This window comes from Amblyomma mixtum, chromosome 8 (genome assembly GCF_055824585.1).
Source record: "Amblyomma mixtum isolate Tamu chromosome 8, ASM5582458v1, whole genome shotgun sequence".
Taxonomy (NCBI): domain Eukaryota; kingdom Metazoa; phylum Arthropoda; class Arachnida; order Ixodida; family Ixodidae; genus Amblyomma; species Amblyomma mixtum.
This window is the reverse complement of record NC_143019.1, coordinates 50,839,702-50,862,505: the sequence shown is the minus strand read 5'-3', so window position 1 is coordinate 50,862,505 and position 22,804 is coordinate 50,839,702. Positions and strand designations below refer to the sequence as shown.

The following is a 22,804-nucleotide window of genomic DNA, read 5'->3' as shown; positions in this document are numbered from 1 at the left end:
TTCCAATCCCCGCTTTTAGCGACGTACACAATAAACTGTTGTGGAATACAGTTATGTTCCGAACACTTAACGTGGTGAAGACATTTGCGCAATGATTTTAACGCCTCCATTTTTTCTCCATACCTTGGCAAGAATTTCTGGTCGCACTAATTTCAGTTCCTTGCTTCGCGCGCGGGCGCGCACGCACGCACGCACAAACGCACGCTCGCTCACGAACACACACAAGCACACACACATCACCTTTTCCCCTCCGCTCTCAACTATCCAAACGGGCACATTTTTCGAGACCCTGCATTTTGGAAAGAAATTGTGGCAGGCTCTGTGAACGTGAGAAAGATTGAATAAACTTTACTGAAAAGTAATCTTTTGTTAGCGTGTTGCAACTGTGGACCAACTACTTTGCTCAGGGAAGGTGGTTTAAGAGACAAAAATTCACTAGGAAGAAAAATTAATCGAAATTGAACAAGAAACAGGAATTTGACACGAAATTTCGACGCAGGCTTTTCAGATTTTTCACACGGCGACTGAAATTTTTAAAAGAAGCAAGCGCCTTGAAGTCGAAGATTAAATTTTCGAAGTCTGTCGCGGCGCAGACTAGATTGTTTGTGAAAGACGCGGTTTCTCCCCGCTGAGATGGAAGTTAGGCGGTATTCACGTGACTTCACGGGCGCCATTTTGTTGTAATGCGCGCAGCTTGAGCGTTGTATGGCGAAGCAAGCGGTGATAGGCCGATTAGACATGCGCGGCAGCATTTCGCCGTGAGCCATGTACGCCAAAACGGCGGCTACTCTTGAGTGCATACCCCTGGCCCACGCAGCATACAGGCCCGCGCCACCCAAGTGTCGAGAGGGTCGCGGATATCACCGCTGGCGAAGGCCACCGTAAAGGACGACGATGCAGCGACCTCGATGCGACCCCATTGCTCATCAACCCGATCACTGCGCAGGCCCTTCTGAGTCCGGGGACAGGGGACCGTGATGGACGGCCCGGCGTCATCTAAACAAAGGCTCTCACGAGACTATACGAAGGTAGAAGATGGAGACGAATGTGCCTCCGGAACGAGAGGACTGCTCCTTCTTTGTTTACGGCTATTAGTGGACGAAAGTGATTTAGGTGGTCGGTTGGGAGGGAGAACACGATGGCATCGAAAAGAAAACAAAGGATGAGAAAAGATAGAATCAAACCTCCAATCATATTGCTGTGGTGACAACGGTATCTGCACTGTACGGCCAATCATCATCATCATTGTCATCAGCATCGTCGGTAACAGCATTCTTGTTGCGCTCGGCCAAAGAAAATGCTAAAGTATGGCGAGGGAAAATCGTGGTACCCCCTTCTTTCCCATCAACCCTATCGCATGGAATCGGATGAAAAACTCCTACATTGATCCGGACCGCCTCTTCTTTGTGTGCATAGGGTGGCATCGCTCAAGGTTTCGCAAACTGAGGATTCCAAGTATCCACGCTGCGGATTTCCACGTTGATGAAGGCAGGGCTTGCTGGGCGCATGATGGGAATGCTGGGAGGCTGTGTTGAGTTCTTTTGGCACTGAAACACGTACTCGCTGCTGCTCTGAAAACTGAATATTTGTTTCCTTCCACTCGATTCAAACCCGTGACTTCAATAATGACGTCGAGAGAATGATTCTGTGATCGCAGGCTTGAAGTGGATGACGGTGATGCCTTCGACACCCGCAGACAGTACTTCACATCCTCGCATCTTGCTGTTGAAAACGGCCTGTGGCAGTGGTACCTTTATTTAATTTTTCGGCCTTTTCTATTGCTTATAAGAAGCTCAATCTTTATTGAAAATATATCAATAGCCTCTTTGTCATTAGAACACGGTAATGAGTCGGTACAGGTCAACTTCAGTTTGTCATCTCAGTGCCCCTTTCAGCAGCGCAACATCGACTTGGGTTTGCGGTCAGGGCCGGCGACCATGCCGTCTCACGCTTTCTGCACTTTCCACGTCGCCGCCCTTCACAACCCTCTTTCCTTCCCATTGTAGCCCAGTTCGCAGTAGAAGGCCAGATCCTGCTTGGCGACCTTTGTGTCTTCCTTTGTCAATAGTCTCCCTCTCTGTCGCGCAGAAAGCGGCTATTTTCCGCAGAAATCGTTCTTGGTGATTGAGAGGTCTGTCTGCCACATTTAATCGAAACTGCTCCTGAGAGGAGGCCGCCCACATCTCGTCCGGTGAGGGCCCACGCCTCTTCGAGTGTGCTTGCAACAGAGTGCTATATTGTGTACGCCCCACAGCGCCCAAGTACTCTTCAGCCAGCAAAACATTGTCTTCGGCCCTTTTTGACAAGGTATACGATAACAGGCCGCCACGCGAGGGTCGCGTTGAGTACAGCGGGTGTACCACAGAGGCTGTACGCTGTCCTACGTGTAACATGACCTCAATTGTCCGAGCAATATCTCCTTCTTCTATCGTCACGATGATACGATCGATGGAAAATGTCTGAGACGTATCAGATTAGCCCCCTCTGGCCACAACAAGTGTCATGCTATCCGCGTCAGCGGCAACAAGGCGCCCCTTGTGGGAGTCGAACACAAGTGGATGCCTCAAGACCTGTAGACCGGCGGTTCGCCTGGGCGTATTCTGCTGCAATGTTATCTTAGATGACCGCTATTATCCCCTTCACCTTATGGTGCTTGTTGCCTTATCTTCGAAATAACAAAACGAATACATCCACAGTTTTATTACACGAGGACAGCTATAATCAGACGGCTTTCGAGTGCGCGATCCCGCAAAATTTCGCGGAGCCCTTTTCTGAAATTAACAAAATAACACCAAGTTCGCGAAAAAGAAACTTCCCAGGCTATCAGCGATGAAGGGGAAGGGTCGCGCAGAAGCTTATTCGCCCCACCACGTCCTCCAAATACACCACTATACCCCACCGGATTTTACGCAGAGCTTCTGCCTTGTATATGAGGGATACAGTTTTTGAACCTTGGTACCATAGGAATACACTGTTGTTTTTTTCAGTGGATACAAGCGCAACGGATACAAGATCGAAGCGAAATAAAAACACTCCTGCGTGCTAGCCGTGCGATGCCTGTGCTCGGTAAGGAGTCACAGGTGGTCTAAATTAACCCAGAGCCCCTCATTACGGTGTCCCACATAGTTTTATGCGTCGCTTCGGGACTTCAGCAAGCAAACAGAAAATTTCGAAAATTATTTTTTTTTCCAAACGCTAAATCTAAAAAAAAATCACAGGGTCACTTAATTTCATTATGTGCTGGAAATGAAATAGCATCAGCAGTTGTTGATGCCTGCTGACAGGCTCTCCTGATTGGCTGAGGAGGCCTGCAAGAAAGCGCTGCAAGAAACTTACCAAATTTAGTGTAGCTCTATAGTCCCCTACATAATGTTACATTTAAAGAGGCAGCGCGCTTACAACCACACCACACGACGTATACGAAACCAAGAATTCCGTCCGCGGACGGAGCGCCACGTGACCTCACGTCACTAGCTCCATCTGTCCGCGGATGCCAGCAGTTCGCATGCGCGAGGTGAGCAGTGGCGGTCGGCGAGAGCAAACGACGGCTCGGATATGGACAAGAGAACTCTCAAAACCGTGGTTCTCTTACCCCTAGTCACCCCCACGTGATACCCGTGCTCTCTTACCCCTAGTCACCCCCACGTGATACCCGTGCTCTCTTTCCCTATCCAGAAACGTTGCTCTTTCTAGAGCTGGCATCGAGTGTTCCCACACCGGATTAGAAAACCTCGTCTTTCGACGGAGCAAAAATGCCGGAGCCAGGATCCCAATTAATCTACACTGAGATTCAAGGCAAGAGCATCGAAGGATTAGAGAACATAGACGTCTTAGGACTCCACCTCTCCAACACTCCCAGCAACATCGTAACCCTGGGGAGACTCGAAAGCTCAGTGCATCAGGCGGCGTATCGCCAACAAGAGAGACGTGAAGGAGCACGACCTACACAAACTCCTTCAAGCCTTCGTCATCAGCAAAACTACATACGTCTTCCTGTACCTCCATCTCAAAAAGGCAGAACAACAGAAGATTGATATCCTAATCCGGAACCCATAAGAAACGGCGTTGGGCCTTCCTAAATTCACAGCCAACGGGAAACTTGCCCAGGAATACACAGTCATCACGGCTCGACTCTCCGGCACCTTAGCGGGGAGGATCATCCTGGATAGACAGGGCGTCGAAAGGGAATTATATATGGCGGACCATCCAGGCCCCGTTCCTGGGCATGTCCGAAAAAAAGGTTCGAATAAAACCTCTACTCAGGAACATGAACCAGCACAACCAAAGGGTCAGCGGAAGGCAAGAGCCAGAGGTATGCATCGACACTTGCAGACTCCACGACGTCATCTACGTCGATGCAGCCAACTGCCAAGACAGCCCCCAAAGATTCGCCATCTATCCCATCCTTGAGACTGACCCGGCTACCCTACTCAAGGCGGATACGGCATTCACCATAAACGCGGAAACCGCGGATGAAGCCGCAATTGCAGCTGCCATTGCCTTCACGGACTCTACAACCATCTTTAGCGGTTACAAATGCGCCATCGCCGCCGCGGTGGCTCAGTGGTTATGGTGCTCGGCTGCTGACCCTAAAGACGCGGGCTCGATCCCGGCCGCGGCGGTTGAATTTCTTTGGAGGAGAAATTCTAGAGGCTCGTGTACTGTGCGATGTCAGTGCACGTTAAAGAACCCCAGGTGGTCGAAATTTCCGGAGCCCTCCACTACGGCGTCCCACATAGTCTTAGTCGATTTGGGACGTTAAACCCCATAAAGTAAACTAAACTAGACAAATACGCCATCACCAACTTTGCCATAGGCCGCATCTTGCTCACGGCAAGGAACATCCTGCACGACGTTGATGAAATATCCCCCTTCCAAGACATTGATTTTGTATGGGTCCCGGTTCACGCCGGAAACCCCAGAAACGAAGCCGCCTGCGTACAAGCGCGAGTTAAAGCCGGCCAAGCAGTGGACGGCTCGAGGCAATCGGCAAAGCCCTAACCTCTTACCATGACCAAACCATTCATTTCAAGCTCGGACGCAGGCAATTCCCGCCGCCGCACCACTCCCCCTCGAGGGAGCAGCAGGTGGCGTGGAGAAGGCTTCAGACCGACTCCTTCTCCAAATCAAATATCTATAGACTCGCACATATTTACTCAAAATCTGTAGCCCGAACTGCCGCTTCTGCGGTGAAAAAGCTACTTTAGACCACATAATCTGGGACTGTAAAGCGCGTCCTCCTCCCCCAGATTTCATGAGTGCTCCCGCAACTGACGCATGGCTTTCAGTAATGGCCAGCGACGACAGGCACACTAAAGGCCGTCGAATGGGTCTGCGCGTTTCGAGACCAGCATGATCTTGACACTATCTACTGACCACCACTCTACTCTTTCGTATAATAAAGTTTTCGTTCACTCACTCACTCACACACACACAGTGACGTCAGGTCACTTGTCAGTCCATCCGTGGACAGAATGCGCGATTTAGTGCATCGTGTGGATGGGCCTTAAGAAGGCGTTGTTCGCAGCAACCCGATTCTAGCATGTGTGTTTGAGGCGCTGGTCGAGCAAGAATCGCGAGGACGCAGTTTCAACCTTCATCATTATTGCAACTCATCCCACGGCTTTCCTTATCCTCTCTGTGCAAGTGTACTGACAGATAATTAGCTGCAATATATTCCGAGACGCGGATAGCCCTCAAACTACTGGATAATTAACTGTACGTTTCAAAAGAAAAAGAATTAAGAAAACTAACATGGAGTTCACGAGGTAGTGAACCTCGGCCAACCTGTTTGAACAGCTCACGAGCAACCTCACAAACCAGAGGAGCCAATCACGAAATAGGCTGCATGTTTTCGATAAGCACTGTGCATGGATGCTGTATATCGTCTTCACGCATTCAGCCACATCGATTCGCCAATTGTCGCCGACCAGCCTTGACAAACGACAATCGATCGCTCGGTGCAGTGGCGCTGCACTCTCGCGAGATATAGCGAGATAAATTAAAAAAAAAAAGGAGCGAGGGGAGTACGTACATTGCTATGGACCCATTTGTCCGCGACCTGCCCCATAAGAGCTCGGGGTAAAAAAAAACACAATCATGATTCGGGAAGGAGGGGCGAGAGCGCTAATGTTGAAGCGACTGTTTGTACGGTAAAGTACGGTAGGATAGGATAGGATAGGATAGGATAGGATAGGATAGGATAGGATAGGACAGGATAGGATAGGGTAGGGTAGGGTAGGGTAGGGTAGGGTAGGGTAGGGTAGGGTAGGGTAGAGTAGGGTAGGGTAGGGGAGGCTAGGGTAGGGTAGGGTATATGGTAAGCGGGACTTAACGTCCCAAAGCTGCACGGGCTATATATAAGATCACCTACAAATGAAACGCAAAAAAACATGTAGTATAAATATAAGAGTTACCTAAATAAAGACGTGCGGATGTTTAAATGCGGTATAAACTTAAATGTAATGTAGATGTAGATGTCCTGAAAGCCACATGCGGATTATAACGCAACGCCGTTTGGCACATAAAAATAGATACCGTCTCTGCCATAAGTAACGGCTGCATGGGTTGCTTCTCAATTGTAAAGTGCAAACCTTATGGATTCCCTAAATATCAAAAGCTGTTGAAAGGTAAGAACAAGGGTTCTTCTTACCATACAGAGATTTAGAGTTTCATAGGCGGCATAAGTGTTCCACTCACTATATTCACTATGAGACGAAAGCCATGTATCCTGGTTACTGTTGGCAGAGGCGCTACACTTAGAAGTCTTGTAAACTCATCTCTAGAGAATTTTGTCAATCGCTAAATTTGTAACTAGAGTAAAGTAAAGCTAGACTAGGCTGAAAGCGTACCAGAGGCTACAAAATATTGTGCAGAAGGAGTGAAAAGGGGACAGCTGCGTCGTCTCGTGGGTCTGCCGCCTCTACCACATGGTGTGGGCCTGCCCCTCCAACCCTGCTATCCCCCCTCACCCCAACCCAACCCGGGAGGACTGGGAGGCGACCCTGCTCGGCTTCTCTGACCTGCAGGCCCAACGGGCCTTGGTCGCGCGAGCCCGGGCGGCGGCCGACGCCACTGGGGTCCCGAACTAGGGACCTCCACCTAGTACTTGTAAGGGCTGGCCCCCTCTGGGTCAGCTCATGCATAACCTCCTGTAGTATACCTGTACATAAATGTTTTCCACCACCACCACCTACTACTGAGGCCTCGGGCCGCAGGCAGCAGAGCAAATGCGAGGGAACAGTCAGGAGACAACATAGAAACAAGTTTCCTAATAGACCCTGACGTACGCAAAAATGGCAGTGTAACTGCTGATGCATTGCTTGTCATTTCATCTGATGGAGCAAGCTGGACTAAGTGTCCAGCGAATTAAAACTGTATCAGCGTTTACATGGCAAGTTTTTTTTTTTCGCACTTCACGTGACCTAAGTGTGAACTACATGCCACAGACGTCATTCAGTTGGTGAAACTGAAACAGCATGAGAGGAGAAATTCTGTTATAAATTATTTAGTGGTTGTAGGTGAATACCATGTGGTGATCCATGTGTTCTAATGTCTAACGCAGCATTTGGAATAAGAAAATGTGAGACTAAAATATGGTGTCAGTAGTCGTTTATTCTTTTTGTACTTAATTTAAACCAAGTGACAGTGACACAAGGGGTCCTGTACATTTAATAAAGTTTTTGTACATATTTGATTCATTCTTTCATCAGGATATGGGAACACCCTCGATGGCCCAAACCCTGTATCACTGCCAGTATAAAGTCTGGTCTGCACAATGTGCCATGAAAATGTTGCATGTTTTTCAAAACTAGATGGTAGGTGGAGACAAAAGATATTGATGAACTGCAATTTTATGTCAAAATCATACAACTCTCAAAATGGCTCAAGACTGGTTCAAGTAGAGTAATATGCTTGCAAAGATAACACCTGCTTCAGATATTTTAAGTTCGTTTTGAGGAAAGGAAACGGTGCAGTATTTGTCTCGCATATCTCAGTGGATACCTGAACTAGGTAGAAGTGAAAGGAGAAAGAGGTGAATTCTAGAAGTGTGTGATGAGAGGCTAGTTGGTAAGGCATTCTGAAGACAAAGCTACGCAGGAGACAGGACGGGCGTGTTCTGTGTCCTGCGTAGTTTTATGTCTTGAGAAAGAGGTGCCAGTAGTGGAGGTCTCCAGAATAATTTCGACCACCTGGGAATCCTTAATGCACACTGACATCGCACAGCACACGGGCGCCTTTTGTGTTCCGCCTCCATCGAAACGCGGCTGCCGCGGTCCGCTTCGGACCAGGGTACTCTGGCTCGGTAGATGAGTGCCTTAGGCACTGCGGCGGGTGCTATTTTGCTGCATGAAGTTTTTGATCTACAGAAAACACGTTGCATCGCAATATCCCTTAAGACATTACACGGCCATCCCACAGATATCCGCTGCTGGATATCCCCCCGTTATCCGATTATGTACGTCCTTCGGACATACGCTACATCTCCGGTGCGGATATCCGCAATTGGATGTCCATCGGTATGCCTTATGTACATCCCTTCTCGGCACTGGAGATTCGGACCTTGCTCGGATATTCCATGGATATCCGTGGTTCACTGGGATATACCAAATGGGCATTGAAACTCCCTTGGACGTCATGCGGATTTTCAGGATGTTTCTGGGTTTCGCGTCAGTGTAGTAGTCGTAGTATAGCGGCAGCAGCAGTAGTGGACAAATGGTGGGCAGTTGCCATGGGAACCACTGATAGGACTTGGTTACCGTAAAAATGGTTCTGGTTTTTATGGGGTTTAACGTCCCAAAGTGATTCAGGCTATGAAAGACGCCGCGGTGAAGGGCTCCGGAAATTTCGACCACCTGGGGTTCTTTAACGTGCACTGACATCGCACAGTACACGGGCCTCTAGAATTTCTCCTCCAAAGAAATTCAACCGTCGCGGCCGGCATCGAACCCGCTTATTTCGGGTCAGTAGCCGAACACCATAGCCACTGAGCCACCGCGGCGGCCCCCAGAGGGTATGGGGAGCGTGAATTGGTAACCGTTGAAGGGGAGGGCATGTGTGCAACCGCAGAGTAGTAGCCACGGTGGGAGGAGGACGCGCGGTTACCGCGCGAGGAGTGTATGGCTATTGTAATGGGAAGGTGGTAACTGCGGAAATCATCCAGACGGGTGGTTAACGTGAAAGGAAAAGGGTACGTCGAGAGCGGAGAAACGCGAATTTGGAGGGTGATTGCCACAGGAAGAACACGGAGGCTGGGAAAGAACATGAGACTGGTTACCGGGGAAGGAGGAGGGAGGGTAATATACCTCCACAGCTGCAGCTGTATGTCGTGTTACGCAGTGGTAACCGTCCTGAGCTTTAGAGTGCAGCTCTTAGGCGCCCGTTCCAGCGTCCCGAGTCCTAGCCGTCGGCGTCGATGTAGTTGTTGGCGTCGGTGTTACCGGCGTAACCGGTTGTCCAAATAGCAGAGCGAAATGCCGCCTGGGAGCAAAACGCCACCTGGCTGCCATGGAAAGATCCCAGGGGGTGGCTAGCAACGTAACACGCACCTTCCAGCGGTGGCAGGTGACGTGCGAAGAGCTGCGCTCAAATTTTGCAATACCGACTATGCATGGGAATCGTTGAGGGTCCAGTCTTCGGAAGCAAATCTTTTAGCCTGTTAGGACGCATCATATTTCATGAAGAAAGTCCGAATTTACCTCCTCCGCTGTCGGTGGCCTTTACGGGCTGCTGCATCTGCTTTTTTTATTGGCCAGAATGCTACAGTGTGCTGTTACCCACTGAAATTCAGTGGCTTGCGGCAACAGCCAAACGATGTAGACCCCTGATGTCAAGGGAAATGGGTTGATGATTGGTTTTCTTCAGCAGGTTAGACAGAATCTGCAGAGATGCTTTGGAGTCGCATCGTGACCGGCGATGTGCTCTCTGCGGTGGCTTGCGTACGAGAGCAGCCTTGCCAGTTACGGATTGTTTTACGATACAAAATTCACAGCTGTGTTTGGCCGCGGCTACTACCTTGCTTTTAAATGCATAATTTTCTTCTGTGCTCGCTGTCTCCGTACAAGCGGTTTGCCTCTCATGCGCTTCTATGGAAGGTTCAGTATAGATGAGTCCTGCGAACAATGACTTCGTTTGAAGTTCGTGCGGCGGACGTCGTAGAACGATAAGAATTCGAAACCACGCGGGCGAAATGCGTCGACTCGTGGAGAATATCAGCCTCACATTTAAAAGGCTCCCTTTTGGATTTAATTTCGTTTTGTTTGATCAGGTTTTTGATCATTCTTGCAGTTTGAATTAACGAGGTTCCACTGTACACATTATATGGCGGCTTGGGCATTGGCAGAGAGTGCGAACGAGGTCTGAAAAATCGAGCAGTCAGTTGCTGTGCATTCGAAATTTCAGGCACTCTTACACACTAACTCTGTGGGCCATGTCGCGGTGCCGCGAAAGTCCAAATAACCAAGCATGTACGAAAAATTTGGCGTTCGAGCTTTCGGTCATCGACTATAATGCTGCAAAAAAGAAAAAAAAAAGGTCGCCTTATAGAAATGAATTCAACACGTACATTCCGGTGGCTTGAGAATTTTTATTTTGAGCATGGATCTGAAAGTAGAGGAGGACCTAGTATTCACAGCCACTATAGTACATAACGGCCAGGAACACATAAATGCAGCTGGCAGTTTCACAAGAACAGCGATGGATAAAAAATAAGACGGGAGACTCGGATGGCAAAAAGTCGCTGAGGAATCCCTTCTCCCAGTCGAATGAAGAACTGAAACAGGCCGTTTCCAAGGTTTTCAAGACGTTTCGATGATGCTTAAAAAAAAATGTGCTTCCCACTAACGTGGATGTGGACGTTTGCAGCAGGGTCGCCACATTATATTATGTATTTTGACACACCTCGCTCAAGCCCTCGCAGTGAAGAAAAGAGTTGCCGTCAAAAGAAACCATCAAGTAGAAACGGGCCAAGACAGAGCGTAGTCACACACAAGCCTTGCAGACACCGCTTACAACAACTCCTTCAATCAGCGAATCGCGTACATACATGGCAATAAATAACACAAAACATAAGGATGGAAAGAAAGTCTCTGCTGCTATTTTATGCTGCCGCTCTCCGACAAATGTCGCCATGCCGATGGGCGGCCCAAAGCTTGGCCGCTGCTGATGCCGACAGCCCCAGTGACCTATCTCTGGGGCAGTGCTCCTTTAGACTGAACTGCATACACTCTGGAAAAACAAAATAAACGACTAAATGTACACGCCAAGCAAGCTCTGAGCTCTGGCAAACGCTTCTCCATTCTTGGGGGGAAAACACCCACCACCATTCTGCCTCTCGCATCCCCGGCAGCACAGCTCATTGGCCCAATATTGGAAATGTATTGACAAAGGCCAGTCCCGCACAAGACGAGAGTGAAGCCAACCATTTCCTATATTAGGGCAATAATCTGTGCTGCTTGGGATATATCAAGCACATGTTGTGGTCTTTTTTCATTGATGAAATAAGAACATGACAAGCATGAAAAAAAAAACAAAACATAGCAGTGGGATGTAGGGGAAACAAGGGGGCAAAAAAATGCAAAGGTAGAGTGGAACCATAAAAAAAAAAAACAGCGGAAGAATGAAGAGTGCACGTGTGGAAGGAAGAAGAAACAGTGGCAAGCAAGCTTTCACCCAAGACTAAAGTATCACAGCTGAAGTGTGGTGTGGCAAAACTCTCGTGAGACTGGCATCTCAATGGCGGGCGGTGACAGCGGCGAGAACATCTTGCTCATCTGGGAAACAAAGGGGGGGAACTGGCGCAACACCACCACCAATACCTTCGTCATACATACATACATCATATAGCCACACTGTGGGGACCAAACCGAAAAACCCAAAAACCAGAGCAGGTTGAGGGGTCGGTGTCAGCGTTGTCGGCGCCACCGAGATGGTGGTGGCAACAAGACCCCGTGCCAAGAAGTTCGGCACCCCTTTCTGTGCGACCTCGATTCACGACTTCTTCACCTTACACATGTGCGGAGCTTCAACCGCACCCTATATGCTTGTACTTAGCTTCCCCATTCCCCCCAAAAAACGCACAGCCAGACTAGAGGAGAAGATGCTAGGAAGAGGAGGCTGATGACTGTTCTCTGCTCGGGAGCATCTTGAGGAGGGCCTGGACTGTCTCAAGCAGGGGGCGCAGCAGGTCTGCTTCGCTCGGTGTAGGAGGTGGCGGCTCTGCCGGAGACCGCGGTCCAGTTAGCCTTTCTTCACTTTCACACGGAGGAGTCCTGGGCTTCTTTGCGGGAGGACTACCGGGGCAAGCTGAAGAATAAGAAGTATGAGAGAGCGCTTGCAAACCTCCGTAATTTCACACACACAATTTTGTGCAAAAAACCTTGCACTGAACGCAAGAAATCTCTTGCAACCTGCAAACCCAATAGCCCAGCGGCTACAGCAGTCTACCCGCGAGAATGAAAGTGCTGGCTTAAACCCAGTCACAGTGGCTACGTTTTGAAGGAGGCAAGATGCAAAAATGTCCAGGTAATGAAATTGCGGTGTGACAAGCCCTAGTGAGATCAAAAATTTCGCGTTCTCTTTTAAGGCATGCCTCACAGCCTGTGTTGCTTGGGTAGTATATGAAAACATATTATCCCTTCAACCAGCTATACTCGTCATGGGAGATTGTACCAATATCACCAATGACGAATCACCAATGACGAATGACACACGTCCGGCCTGATGTTGCGTCGCCCCCACTACCAAAGACTAGTTATGGTCCGCAATTGTGTTGGGTGCCACTTTCTCAACACTAGAGGGCAGTAGTCGTCCATGAAATGCGTTTTGCGCCTTTAGTGCATGTTTTAAACCTGACAACAGTCACTTTCGCCAAAAATCACCCAAAGAATTTGTAGATTTTGATATGTTTTTTTCGAGAATCAATTTGCCATTTAAAGGGTGAACATTAATCACTTGTGAATGATATCATATGTTTTGGTTTGGTTTATGGGGGCTTAACGTCCCAAAGCGACTCAGGCTATGAGAGACGCCGTAGTGGAGGGCTCCGGAAATTTCGACCACCTGGGTGTCTTTAACGTGCACTGACATCGCACAGTACATGGGCCTCTAGAATTTCTCCTCCAAAGAAATTCTGCTGCCGCGGCCGGGATCGAACCCGCGTCTTTTGGGTCAGCAGCCGAGCACCATAACTACTGAGCCACCGCGGCGGCGAATGGTATCATATAATGATAAGCAATATAAAACACCCAAAAGAAAATGCATAAGCAAAGCTGCTCGTCAACTCAAACTCAGTTCCAAAATAGTTTTGCACAAAGTGTGAAGTACACAGCACAGTAGAGTACAAAAGCCGCATTTCACTTCACTCCATTAGCCCAGTACTGACATGCACCAGTTGCAGCCAGCTGGGTGCACAGGATCAAGCAAACTATGGTCATGGTTGATACGAGGCAATCAAAGTACAGTAGACTCGCAATAATTCCAACTCGGATAATCCCTACTTCCTGTTAATTCAAACAAATTTCAAAATTTTGGGTGGCTGGTCAAGTTTTCAGTGCATTTTAAAGCCACATAACTGTGCCGCGATTTTTCTTAAATTCGGTTTATTCAAACTTATTGGCTTGCTCCTACGCTTCCGGCGCGTGTAAGTGTGGCGACCGAGATTGGATACGTCAAGTTACCAATGCCGCGTGGGCTGGAAAGTCAGCCCCTCCAACCGGTTAACTCAGACATCAAAAGGGGGGCCGTGTCAATTGAAGTCGCCCCATCACAGCTTAGTTTCACTTTCTGAGCTGATTTTGGCTGCTGGCCACACTTCAGTAAGCCAAGCCCAGCTGTGCGCCAGTTCGGATGCGAACTGGCACACCACTGGCCTTTTTTTTTTTTTGTTTCTCTTTAGAAGGCATCTCGCCATTCAGGCGCAAATGTTTGTTCCCCTCGCTTTCGACAGTATGGTCCTGCAAGTCGATAACACGCGGTCATCACGAGCTGATTGTCATGTGGTGAAGCCTTCTTACATGGAGACCGTCACCTGCAATGAGGCTCCACACCTTTGAAGGAGACTGCTGAAGGCCTTACTATTTTGGAACAGCTGTGCTTTGATATTCTAGACAGAGGGCATGCAGTACACAATGATGGAATTGCGAAAAATCATCACTGCCGTGCAGTTTTCTCTCAGCAGCAAACGACAACTGCCTGTTTTTTCACCAATTAAATTTGCTGCAGTTCGAAACTGTTTGTGAAAGTTTTTTTTTGCAGCCATTCGACTATTCGAACTTAGATAAATTCGGATTTTTTTTTTTTCGGTCCTTCTAGGTCTTAATTAATGTGGTTTTACTCGATTGGGAAACTCGCGCATTATTGATAACTTTTTTTTCAAACGCACTTGAGTAAACACATCACAGCTTTTCACCCTTATTTTATGTCGGGCTGAAGCTTTCCACTACATCTGCTTAAAAGAAATAGATAAAAAATATTATTTGCATGCATAGATACCTATAAAGTAAGTCACATTCAGTTTTGCATCATATTCAGGTGCACTTCAACTTCTGATAACTCAAAGCAAAAATCTCTAGTCCTTTGAAGTTTGAATTATTAAGAGTATACTGTATATAGTCATGCTGGAGGAGACCACAACGTTAGTACCGCACCAGTCTTACCATCGCCGTCGTTTTTCCCCGTTTCCTTCTCAGCATGGGAGAGGACATTCTTGCAGTGGCTTTCCAGAGAGTGCAAGTAGTCAGCCAAGCCGAGACAAGCCGGTGCAATGCCTTCATGAACTGAAAGTACGAGCAGGACTGCTCGCAGGTCCTTTGGAAGAGAAAAAATAATAAAAGCTATTAGTATTTTGGGTGTCTCCTGGTCCAGATTTATTTGTCAAATACAACTTTTTGACGTAGAAAATCCCCATTCAAAAATACCGCGCTCCAATACGAAAAAACCCCACAAGCTGACCTCACCACCACGGCTGACCTCAATGCAGTGCCAGTTTTCCCGACAACATCCTTATCAAAACTGTGACGCAACCATTTGTCGTGCAGCATTGCGGGTGCAGCTAATCAAGTTGGAGGCTAGCTTACGACAGGGATTCGGGCACACAACATATGCACCTTAATTGTATGCCTTCCCAGACTCTTTACCTCTTCTCTTAAAGGAACCCTGAAATGATTTTGATGGGCATATTCTAGTGCAACAGATTGCTGGTGTACATATTTGAGTCAAATTTGAAAGGTCTGTGTAGACCTTATAATTTAGAAATAATTTTTAAAAAAGACGACCCCCCACTGACCGCGCCTCCCCTACCGTGACGTTGGTAAGCAGACTGGGCGAGCCTTGCCTAGTACTGTGATCTCATGCACGATTAGTAAACCAGACTACTACCGTATAAACGCGTGTAAGGGCCGCACACCATTTTCCCGAAGGAAATATTTAAAAAAAAAAAATCCGTGTAAGGGCTGCACCCAAACTTTCCATGACCCAAGCGGGAATCGCCTTCTAAATGCATGCACCATGGCCTCTGTGATCAGCTCCGGCTACGAGCAACAGTGTGCTTGATCGCAAAGGCCATGCACGCGCAAAGGAGCTTCCAAGTGCCGTCCACGGATGGCAACCGTGGTCGTAGTCATCATCATCATCATCGTCAACTTATTTCTTCACCACGACCTCCAGCTATCCTCATCGGCATCAGTATCGCCAGCTACAGCCTTTTGTTGCTCTTGTGGTGTATTCGCCGTAGTTGTAGTGAGTGTGGCTTTCGTGTGATGTCGCCGAGCGTAGCAGTTTTAGCACAATGGGCAAGCACCTTAATTGCTACACGGCTGGGAGTTAGCTCTCAAACATGGCAAGCGTGCGGCGGGCAGGAAATTCGACGTGGCCAAGGAGTGCGTCCAATGATGGTGCAACCAAAAGGATGCATTGAGAAACACAAGCTGCAAAAAGCGCGCTTTCCGACACAAGCCGTGCCAGTTTCCCGAACTGGAAGAAGAGCTGCTCTGCTATGTGATGGAAGTGAGGAACAATGACTATGTGTTGACAGTGGACATGTTGCGCGGCTTCTTTTGATATGAGCGCGTAACAGAGCACAGCACGAGCTCAGCGTTGAAATACTCTGCGAGTGACGATTGAACGCAAAATAAATGCCGCTCATTGCCTGATTAGTGTGTTTTCACTTAAAAAAAAAAAAAATTTATTTTTTCGCACATCGCGTGTATGGGCCGCACCCTGAAAATTGGCCCGACAATCTGGAAAAAAAGTGCGGCCCTTACATGCGTTTATACGGTATATAGCACACTGATAAAAAGGAAAGTACAAATCAGCAAAGGTTCTTTTACAGCAATGAAAAAATGCCACCAGGCAAATGGGCAGCACATGGGAAAATGCACTCACAGCAGTGATGCGATGAACATGTTTTTTGATGTCTTGTGCCACATCGGACGTCACCAGGGCATTTGCTCGTGACAAGATAAGGTTGGTAACGCTTTCTTTGAGAACTTGTTTGCCAACCTGAAAACAAGACGGCAGTCGTGAGGGTGAATGTATGGTGCGACCTAAGTAGAGGGCACAGTTACTCTGATCGCTTGGCACTAAAGGTAAAAGAAAATGAAGCCGCCTACTTCAGCAACGGCTATTAGAAGCACCTGCTACTCTACGATCACCGGCAGTGCCCATAACCAGTATGCTGAATCATGAAATTTGGGAAATCGGGTTTCATTAAATCAAGGCATGAGTAGGCACGAATTTGCTCAGGTGACGAAACTAAGGCGCGAATCTCTGACCAAAAAAAAACTCAAAGTCAAGGAAGCCTTCCTAAACAAGTGCACAATGTGGCAACATGTCACTGTTTTTGGCTTACCTTGGGCACCAACAGTGAGAATAGTCGGAAAACCATGGGGTTGTTGAGGTAACCACGCTCCTCAAGCAGCACAGCCGACACGCAGTTGGTGCAGTATGTGCTGTTGCGCAAGAACTCCCCAAACTCCGCAGACTTCTGCAAGTTGCAAGACAACAGGACACTCGTCAGAAATTTTTACCCTCTAATGTATAAAATAAGTTGGTTATGGACGGTGCTCAGAGTCTTAGTTCTTGTGTATACGTGATGCAAACAGATGCCCTACTTAATGCCCAGTAAGCAAACAATAATAAAAAAAGGATAAAATGGCTAAAAGAATAGAATTACAAAAGCTGGTGCTGAACTTTCAACCTTTTGGCGCCTTCGTGCTTACTACCACCATTAGCTGCACAGCTCTAGGCAATCATTTACCTTGTAAATGCAGTTCTACTCGACTCTCGCATTATGTACAATTGCAGCTAGGTTCTTTAGTGCATTTTGCGGCCAACATGCAACTTCACAATGCATTTCCAGCATTCCTGAACAAAAATTTTGAACACCGGAATATTTTACGGTAACGTCACGGAAACGGTACATCATTCTTGTGATGCGTAGCAAAATTTTTCTTTTTACGTTTTTCGGTCACTGGCATCCAGCAGTTAAGACTTCCATAGAAAACCAATGGGGACCGTTGTCAAAAACGGTAATAGTAAAAAAAAAAAAAAATGCAAACCTGCCGACGGAGGATATGCGCATATATTGATAGTTATAGTGAAATCTTATGACATACGGAAAAACTGGGCTCATAAATTCTCACTCGCACCCTACATGCATGATGTACGATACTAATGCCACTGATATGCAGTGGCCTTTTTTTTTTTTTTTTTTCAAAATAACAAGCCGTGTATCAGCCCTTGTCAACTTCTCCAGTCGACAAAGGATGAGCACTTGCCTCTCCTTGAAGGATCTCCAGCCAAAGCCGAGGAATGAGGTCAATGTGCAGTGGGACGCCCTCAATTGACACCATGGCACCTAGAAGCAAAAAGTAGAAACCGAAGAACGCTGTCTCAATTTGGTTTACATTTCTAAAAATTTTTTTTGGTGTGCTTTTCATTTCAGAATAGAGACACACGCTCTTCTGATTGTGCCAAAGTCGAACTCACTCAAGTTCACCAGGTCCTGAGAGACTAGTCCCTGAGACAGGGCAGCTCGGAAAAGGGTCTCCACAAACTGGTGGTACGGGAGGAAGAAATCCAAGAGGGCCTGGTCGTACTCTGGGTCAACGCCCTGAACCACGAAGCACATGACAAACGCAGGACTGTGAGAAATCCTGGAACACGTGTGCTCATTGCACCACAGTATCGCTTCACTCAGAACCAGCACCAGTTCTGAATAAATGGGTACAATGACTTGGCATGCACAAACAAGAAAGACATAACTTGATGAATTCCCTGCAAGCTATGGAGGCAAAATCAAAATGAAGGGTTGGCAGCTGCTACAGAGACACTGGACACAGTTACATAGCATTATTACAAAAACGATAATTCATTGCTGCTGCTGCACCTAAGGCCCCGACCAATGTGATCTACCACATTATATATCTAGGATACACTGATGATCCAGAAATGCACACAGAAGATGCTCAGCAGGAAGCAAGGACTCAGATTTCTAGAAATAAATGCGATGAAAAATAATGGTCTCCCAGACACCTCACCTTGGAGGCTTCAAGTTGGCTGAGGTGGAGGAACATCTGCAAGATAGGACGTTGTGGTCTGATGGTCGTTTTGGTCGGGTAAGTCTTCTGACCTCGCCGGGGAAAGTATGGGCCAGTTGTCACTGCAAAAAGGTCAGGCCAGTGTACAAAGCTCAGCTCACTGACCTGCCACCAATGGCAACCACACAGCAACAACACGCACTTGTGCTGTACTCTAGCCTATTCTACTGTCCTGCTGTTTCAAGGTCAGCATGTGGAAGAGACCCTGCAATACTGTGCTTTTGAGATAACTTTTAAGGACAGGAAAAATTCACAGACGATCAGTGCGATTCATGTGGCAGAGTATGCGTTAGCATCAGAGTGCTTCCCGGACAGAACAGTTGCTGCCGCCGACGGGTGCAGGCCATGCGAATGGGTCCATCCAGTCCGTCAGTCCATCGACCACCGTCCATCAACCAGTCCATCAACTACCGTGTGACCCGCTATACCCCAGCTCCACTCTCCCAATCCAATCCAGTAATCACAGTGTGACTTGCCGTAACCCCTCTACACACTCCCCACCCTCTCCACTCTGGTTGGCGATGGCAATGTCCCTCCCACCCTCCCCCACTTTCGCTCTGCCTCCTTCCCAACGGAAGTGGAGAGAGGTGGATTTCTTTCTCTCCACTCTGCCTCCTACCAACCCAGGCTTCATGTGCCACCACTGGTGCCGGACACTCTTTGCCGTGACAAGTGTTCTAATGCTAATGCATCAAAAGGAAGGTGAGGAATAAACGCCAGGGTCAACTTACTCAGCCCATTGCTCTCGAGAAAACTGCTGTGGCAGCTGGCCAGGAGAGGCACAATGGTGCCAACAGTTTCACGGGGCAGCAGGGTCACCAGCTCCTTGAGTACCTCTGCATCGAGCAGAATGGGGGCGAAAAGGCGATAGAAACACAGCTTGCTTCAGCAGTCAGCGAAGAGAAAATATAGAACTTCTTCTAGAACAGAAGCCATTGGCCACGAGAGGTGCTATAAATGTGGATTTCTCGAATTGCTGCACAGAGTCATGTAAGGGCCACACATTCTTTTCCGTGATTCTGACAGGGCGTGGCTCTTACCCGAGTCAGGCCTATAGCTATCTGCAGAAACCTCGTACTGTTGCTGCGACTGTTCTAAAGAAAAACGCAAACACTGCTTACTGATCACACAAACTTTATTCATAAACACTCTTCACTGCTTTCACTCTGGCCGCTACTAGACGAGCTCACCTCATGGGCACGTTCCCAAGGGTAGTAATCTTTAGCGCCATCCACGTGGTTCGATATTCCTGCTTTTTTAAAACTTCTCAAAGTGGCGTCGCACGACAGTAACCTCAATCAAACTGCAGAGCCTGACTGGAGAGGACCCCTACATCAGCCAGTCCACATAGCAGCGCTTGGTGTGGTGCCAATGGGCATCTATAATTCCTTTTTTTTTTTTTTTTTTTAGAGCAGCTCAGTATTGCTTCCACGTTCCCAGCATTTAAATTTGGGTGAACAAGAACTTAAAATTTCAATATATTCAGAATCAGTACACTGAAAATTCCGTACAGTGCTTATCTTGAAATTCTGTTCATCCTGAAATTTTTCTCTGTTCTCACAACTTCCGTGTTAACAAGAGTTAACTGCAAATGCCACAGCAAACAAGCTGGGTGGGAAAGAAAACAGACTGACGAATAAGCGACGGCTAAGGGAATAATTGTGACGGCCGCTGAAGACCGACTCACCCAGGCACAGCAGACGCACTTGCGGAGGCACGTAGCTGTTGAGGAGTGTGAGCAGGCGCCGCAGCCCTTCCCCCAGCTGCTGCCACGACCGCAGGGCGGCCAGCGGCTCGGCCGCTCCGGCCGAGGCGCACGTGCGCAGCAGTTCGAGCACGAGGGACAGCAGGTCCGCCAGGTCTCCCGTCACGTGACAGGCTGTGGCCTCATGGTACATCACGTGGAGGGTGTGCAGGGCCTGTCAAAGAGGAATGCCACACTCATTGCACTACGCCATCACTTGCCAGCAAAACAAGAACATTAAGAAACAAAAAATCAATACAGTCAAGCCCATTTATAACAATATTCAAGTGCCATGGAAACACCATTGTTATAACCAATAATTGTTATAACAGGGTTGTGCCGAAAAAAAGAAAAGATGACAAACTTCAGAGCATTTATTGACAGTAAATAACCGGAGGGGTTTGATTGTTCTAATGCCTGTAAAAGCTCGTTAATTCGAACTTCAGGGGACCGGAACAATGTTCACTGTTCACCGATGACCAAAGCACCGCCATCACTGCGCCACCGGGAGTTTCGTGCACCTCCACGTCACAGGAATCAAGCCAGCTTTCCTGAAGTGATTCTTATGGGAAATTCAAGAAGCATGCAGAACTAAGGGTGCGGTGACAGCTGACGAGAAAAACCGCGCAGGCTGCATGCACGCGCACTACACCGACTGATTGGGGGTACGCATGGCGCACATAGCCAATGCAGCAATGCAGCAGCTCTCCTGACGCGATGACGCCTGCCTCTTTTGCTTTCGTGGTGTTGCTGCGCCAGCTTAGTCCATAGGTCGGCCCCACATGCGCACGCTTTTGTGTTGTAAGCACGGTTTTGCTGGTGTGGCTGTAGCATTTCCTTCTTTTTCTATAATGGCTGACGCTCAATTACCAAATTTAATTGTTATAACCAATAATGTGCCTTGAAAGCATTGCTATAAGCAGTTTATTTTACCATAGAACACATAGCAAGGCTGATGGTGCCATGACTGACCATTGTTATACCCGATATATTGTTATAACCAGTATTGTTATAAGTGGGCTTGACTGTACTTCACATGCACAGCATCATGTCTAGAATTTGACGCCTTATGTGTACAGGAATGGTTTTTACTGAAATGAAAGCTACAATCGTGTTTGTGGGCTGGCATCATTTTTCAGCACATCCCAAAGCATGTCCAGTTTAAAGCCCAACATGCGTTGAAGGCCACACAGCACTTCATTTGTACTACCACGATGGAAAAAAAAGGCGAACAGAGCGGAGCCTAGGCCCTCCGCTGTTCGAATTTCTTTTAAACACGCTTCTACTACGGTTGTGGTAAAAAGACTCTAGGGTTGTCCGCGGTGCATTCTAGGACAACTCTAACGTCTTTCTCTCACCATCCAGGTAAAAGTGCCACCAAAAGAAATTCGAATAACGGAGCGTGCAGGCGCCGCTTTGTTTGCGTTTCTTTCCCATCTTGACAGTACAAGCCTGTCTGCCAGCACACTGTGGCAGACAGTCCAGTGCACACAACTGTATAGAGCACACAGCTTAAAGCAACGGCCATTACTGTGTATGGCGGCGCAGCAACTCCTTGCTCCTATCCAGTGTTTGTGTCCTATACAGATAACTTCAACAGGAGGGGAGACATGACCCTCCATGCCCCTTCCCATATTCTAATTGCACGAGCTTCTAACAAGTCAAATGCAGCAACAACTGAAATGTTGCGCTAAAACTGGGGTAACAAGGGCAAGAGGCAACACTCTTGAAAGTCTGAAGCCACAGGATACATGTAATTGCCGTTTCATTGCAATTCAACTATACGAGCTATTCCTTGTCCTCAGCAGTGCAATGTTGGAGAAGGCATGAAACGTGCAGCATGAGCAATGCGAGAGCACAGCTGCTGTTCACACACTAATTATGTGCAGCGGTGATCATCGTTTACACTGTATAAATATCTGCTCAAAGCTTTTTTTTTTTTACTGTTCCTATTTTTCACATTCCGACATTCCCGCTGATTGTATCAAGCTGGTAGCCCAACAAAATTTCCATCCATCACTGCCATTTTGCATATGCTACAAGTGAAGGAACTGCATGAGGAGGCTTCATTTCTGACAACAAAAAATTAAGAGGGGACATTTAAGCTCCGGCTTAAGGGTATGACGCAATAGCGTAATGAGGTAATTCCCATATATGCAGAAGGTCCTCCTCTATTTTACATCCACAGATCTCTGGGAGTCCTCATCACCCTCCTGGCACAGTGGGGGACACTACCCTAAAGAGTGAACTTTGAACCGCTTGCTCATTTCATTGAAACTTGTGAATATCACTGCTGTGTGGCCCAGGTTGCTCTTCCCAAGCAACCAATCCTTAATTTAACAGCCACCTGCCGCAGTGGGCAGGTTGCATGACCCTGCAAGGTCACATGACCTAAGTGGTCAACCTGCCTCCTAGGCTCCAGGGACCACCTGCCAGAGCTGGGCTTGATTTTTCGCTCACAAAG

General features: G+C 47.9%; 1 protein-coding gene across 6 annotated transcripts in view; it reads right to left on the bottom strand.

The window, feature by feature from the left end:
- Positions 1–10,565: 10,565 nt before the first annotated feature.
- Positions 10,566–22,804, bottom strand: part of puf (ubiquitinyl hydrolase 1 puf) — a 103,043-nt gene continuing 90,804 nt past the window's right edge. For all 6 annotated transcript variants that reach the window (XM_089557296.1, XM_089557298.1, XM_089557300.1 and 3 more), the window contains 9 exons: positions 20,284–20,515; positions 19,328–19,432; positions 18,537–18,658; positions 17,986–18,109; positions 17,775–17,854; positions 16,847–16,981; positions 16,381–16,497; positions 14,655–14,805; positions 10,566–12,303 (listed from right to left, as the gene is read on the bottom strand). In XM_089557296.1, coding sequence (XP_089413422.1) covers positions 12,101–12,303; positions 14,655–14,805; positions 16,381–16,497; positions 16,847–16,981; positions 17,775–17,854; positions 17,986–18,109; positions 18,537–18,658; positions 19,328–19,432; positions 20,284–20,515 — 1,269 coding nt within the window. In that variant the 3' untranslated portion in view covers positions 10,566–12,100. The remainder of the gene's footprint in view (positions 12,304–14,654; positions 14,806–16,380; positions 16,498–16,846; positions 16,982–17,774; positions 17,855–17,985; positions 18,110–18,536; positions 18,659–19,327; positions 19,433–20,283; positions 20,516–22,804) is intronic.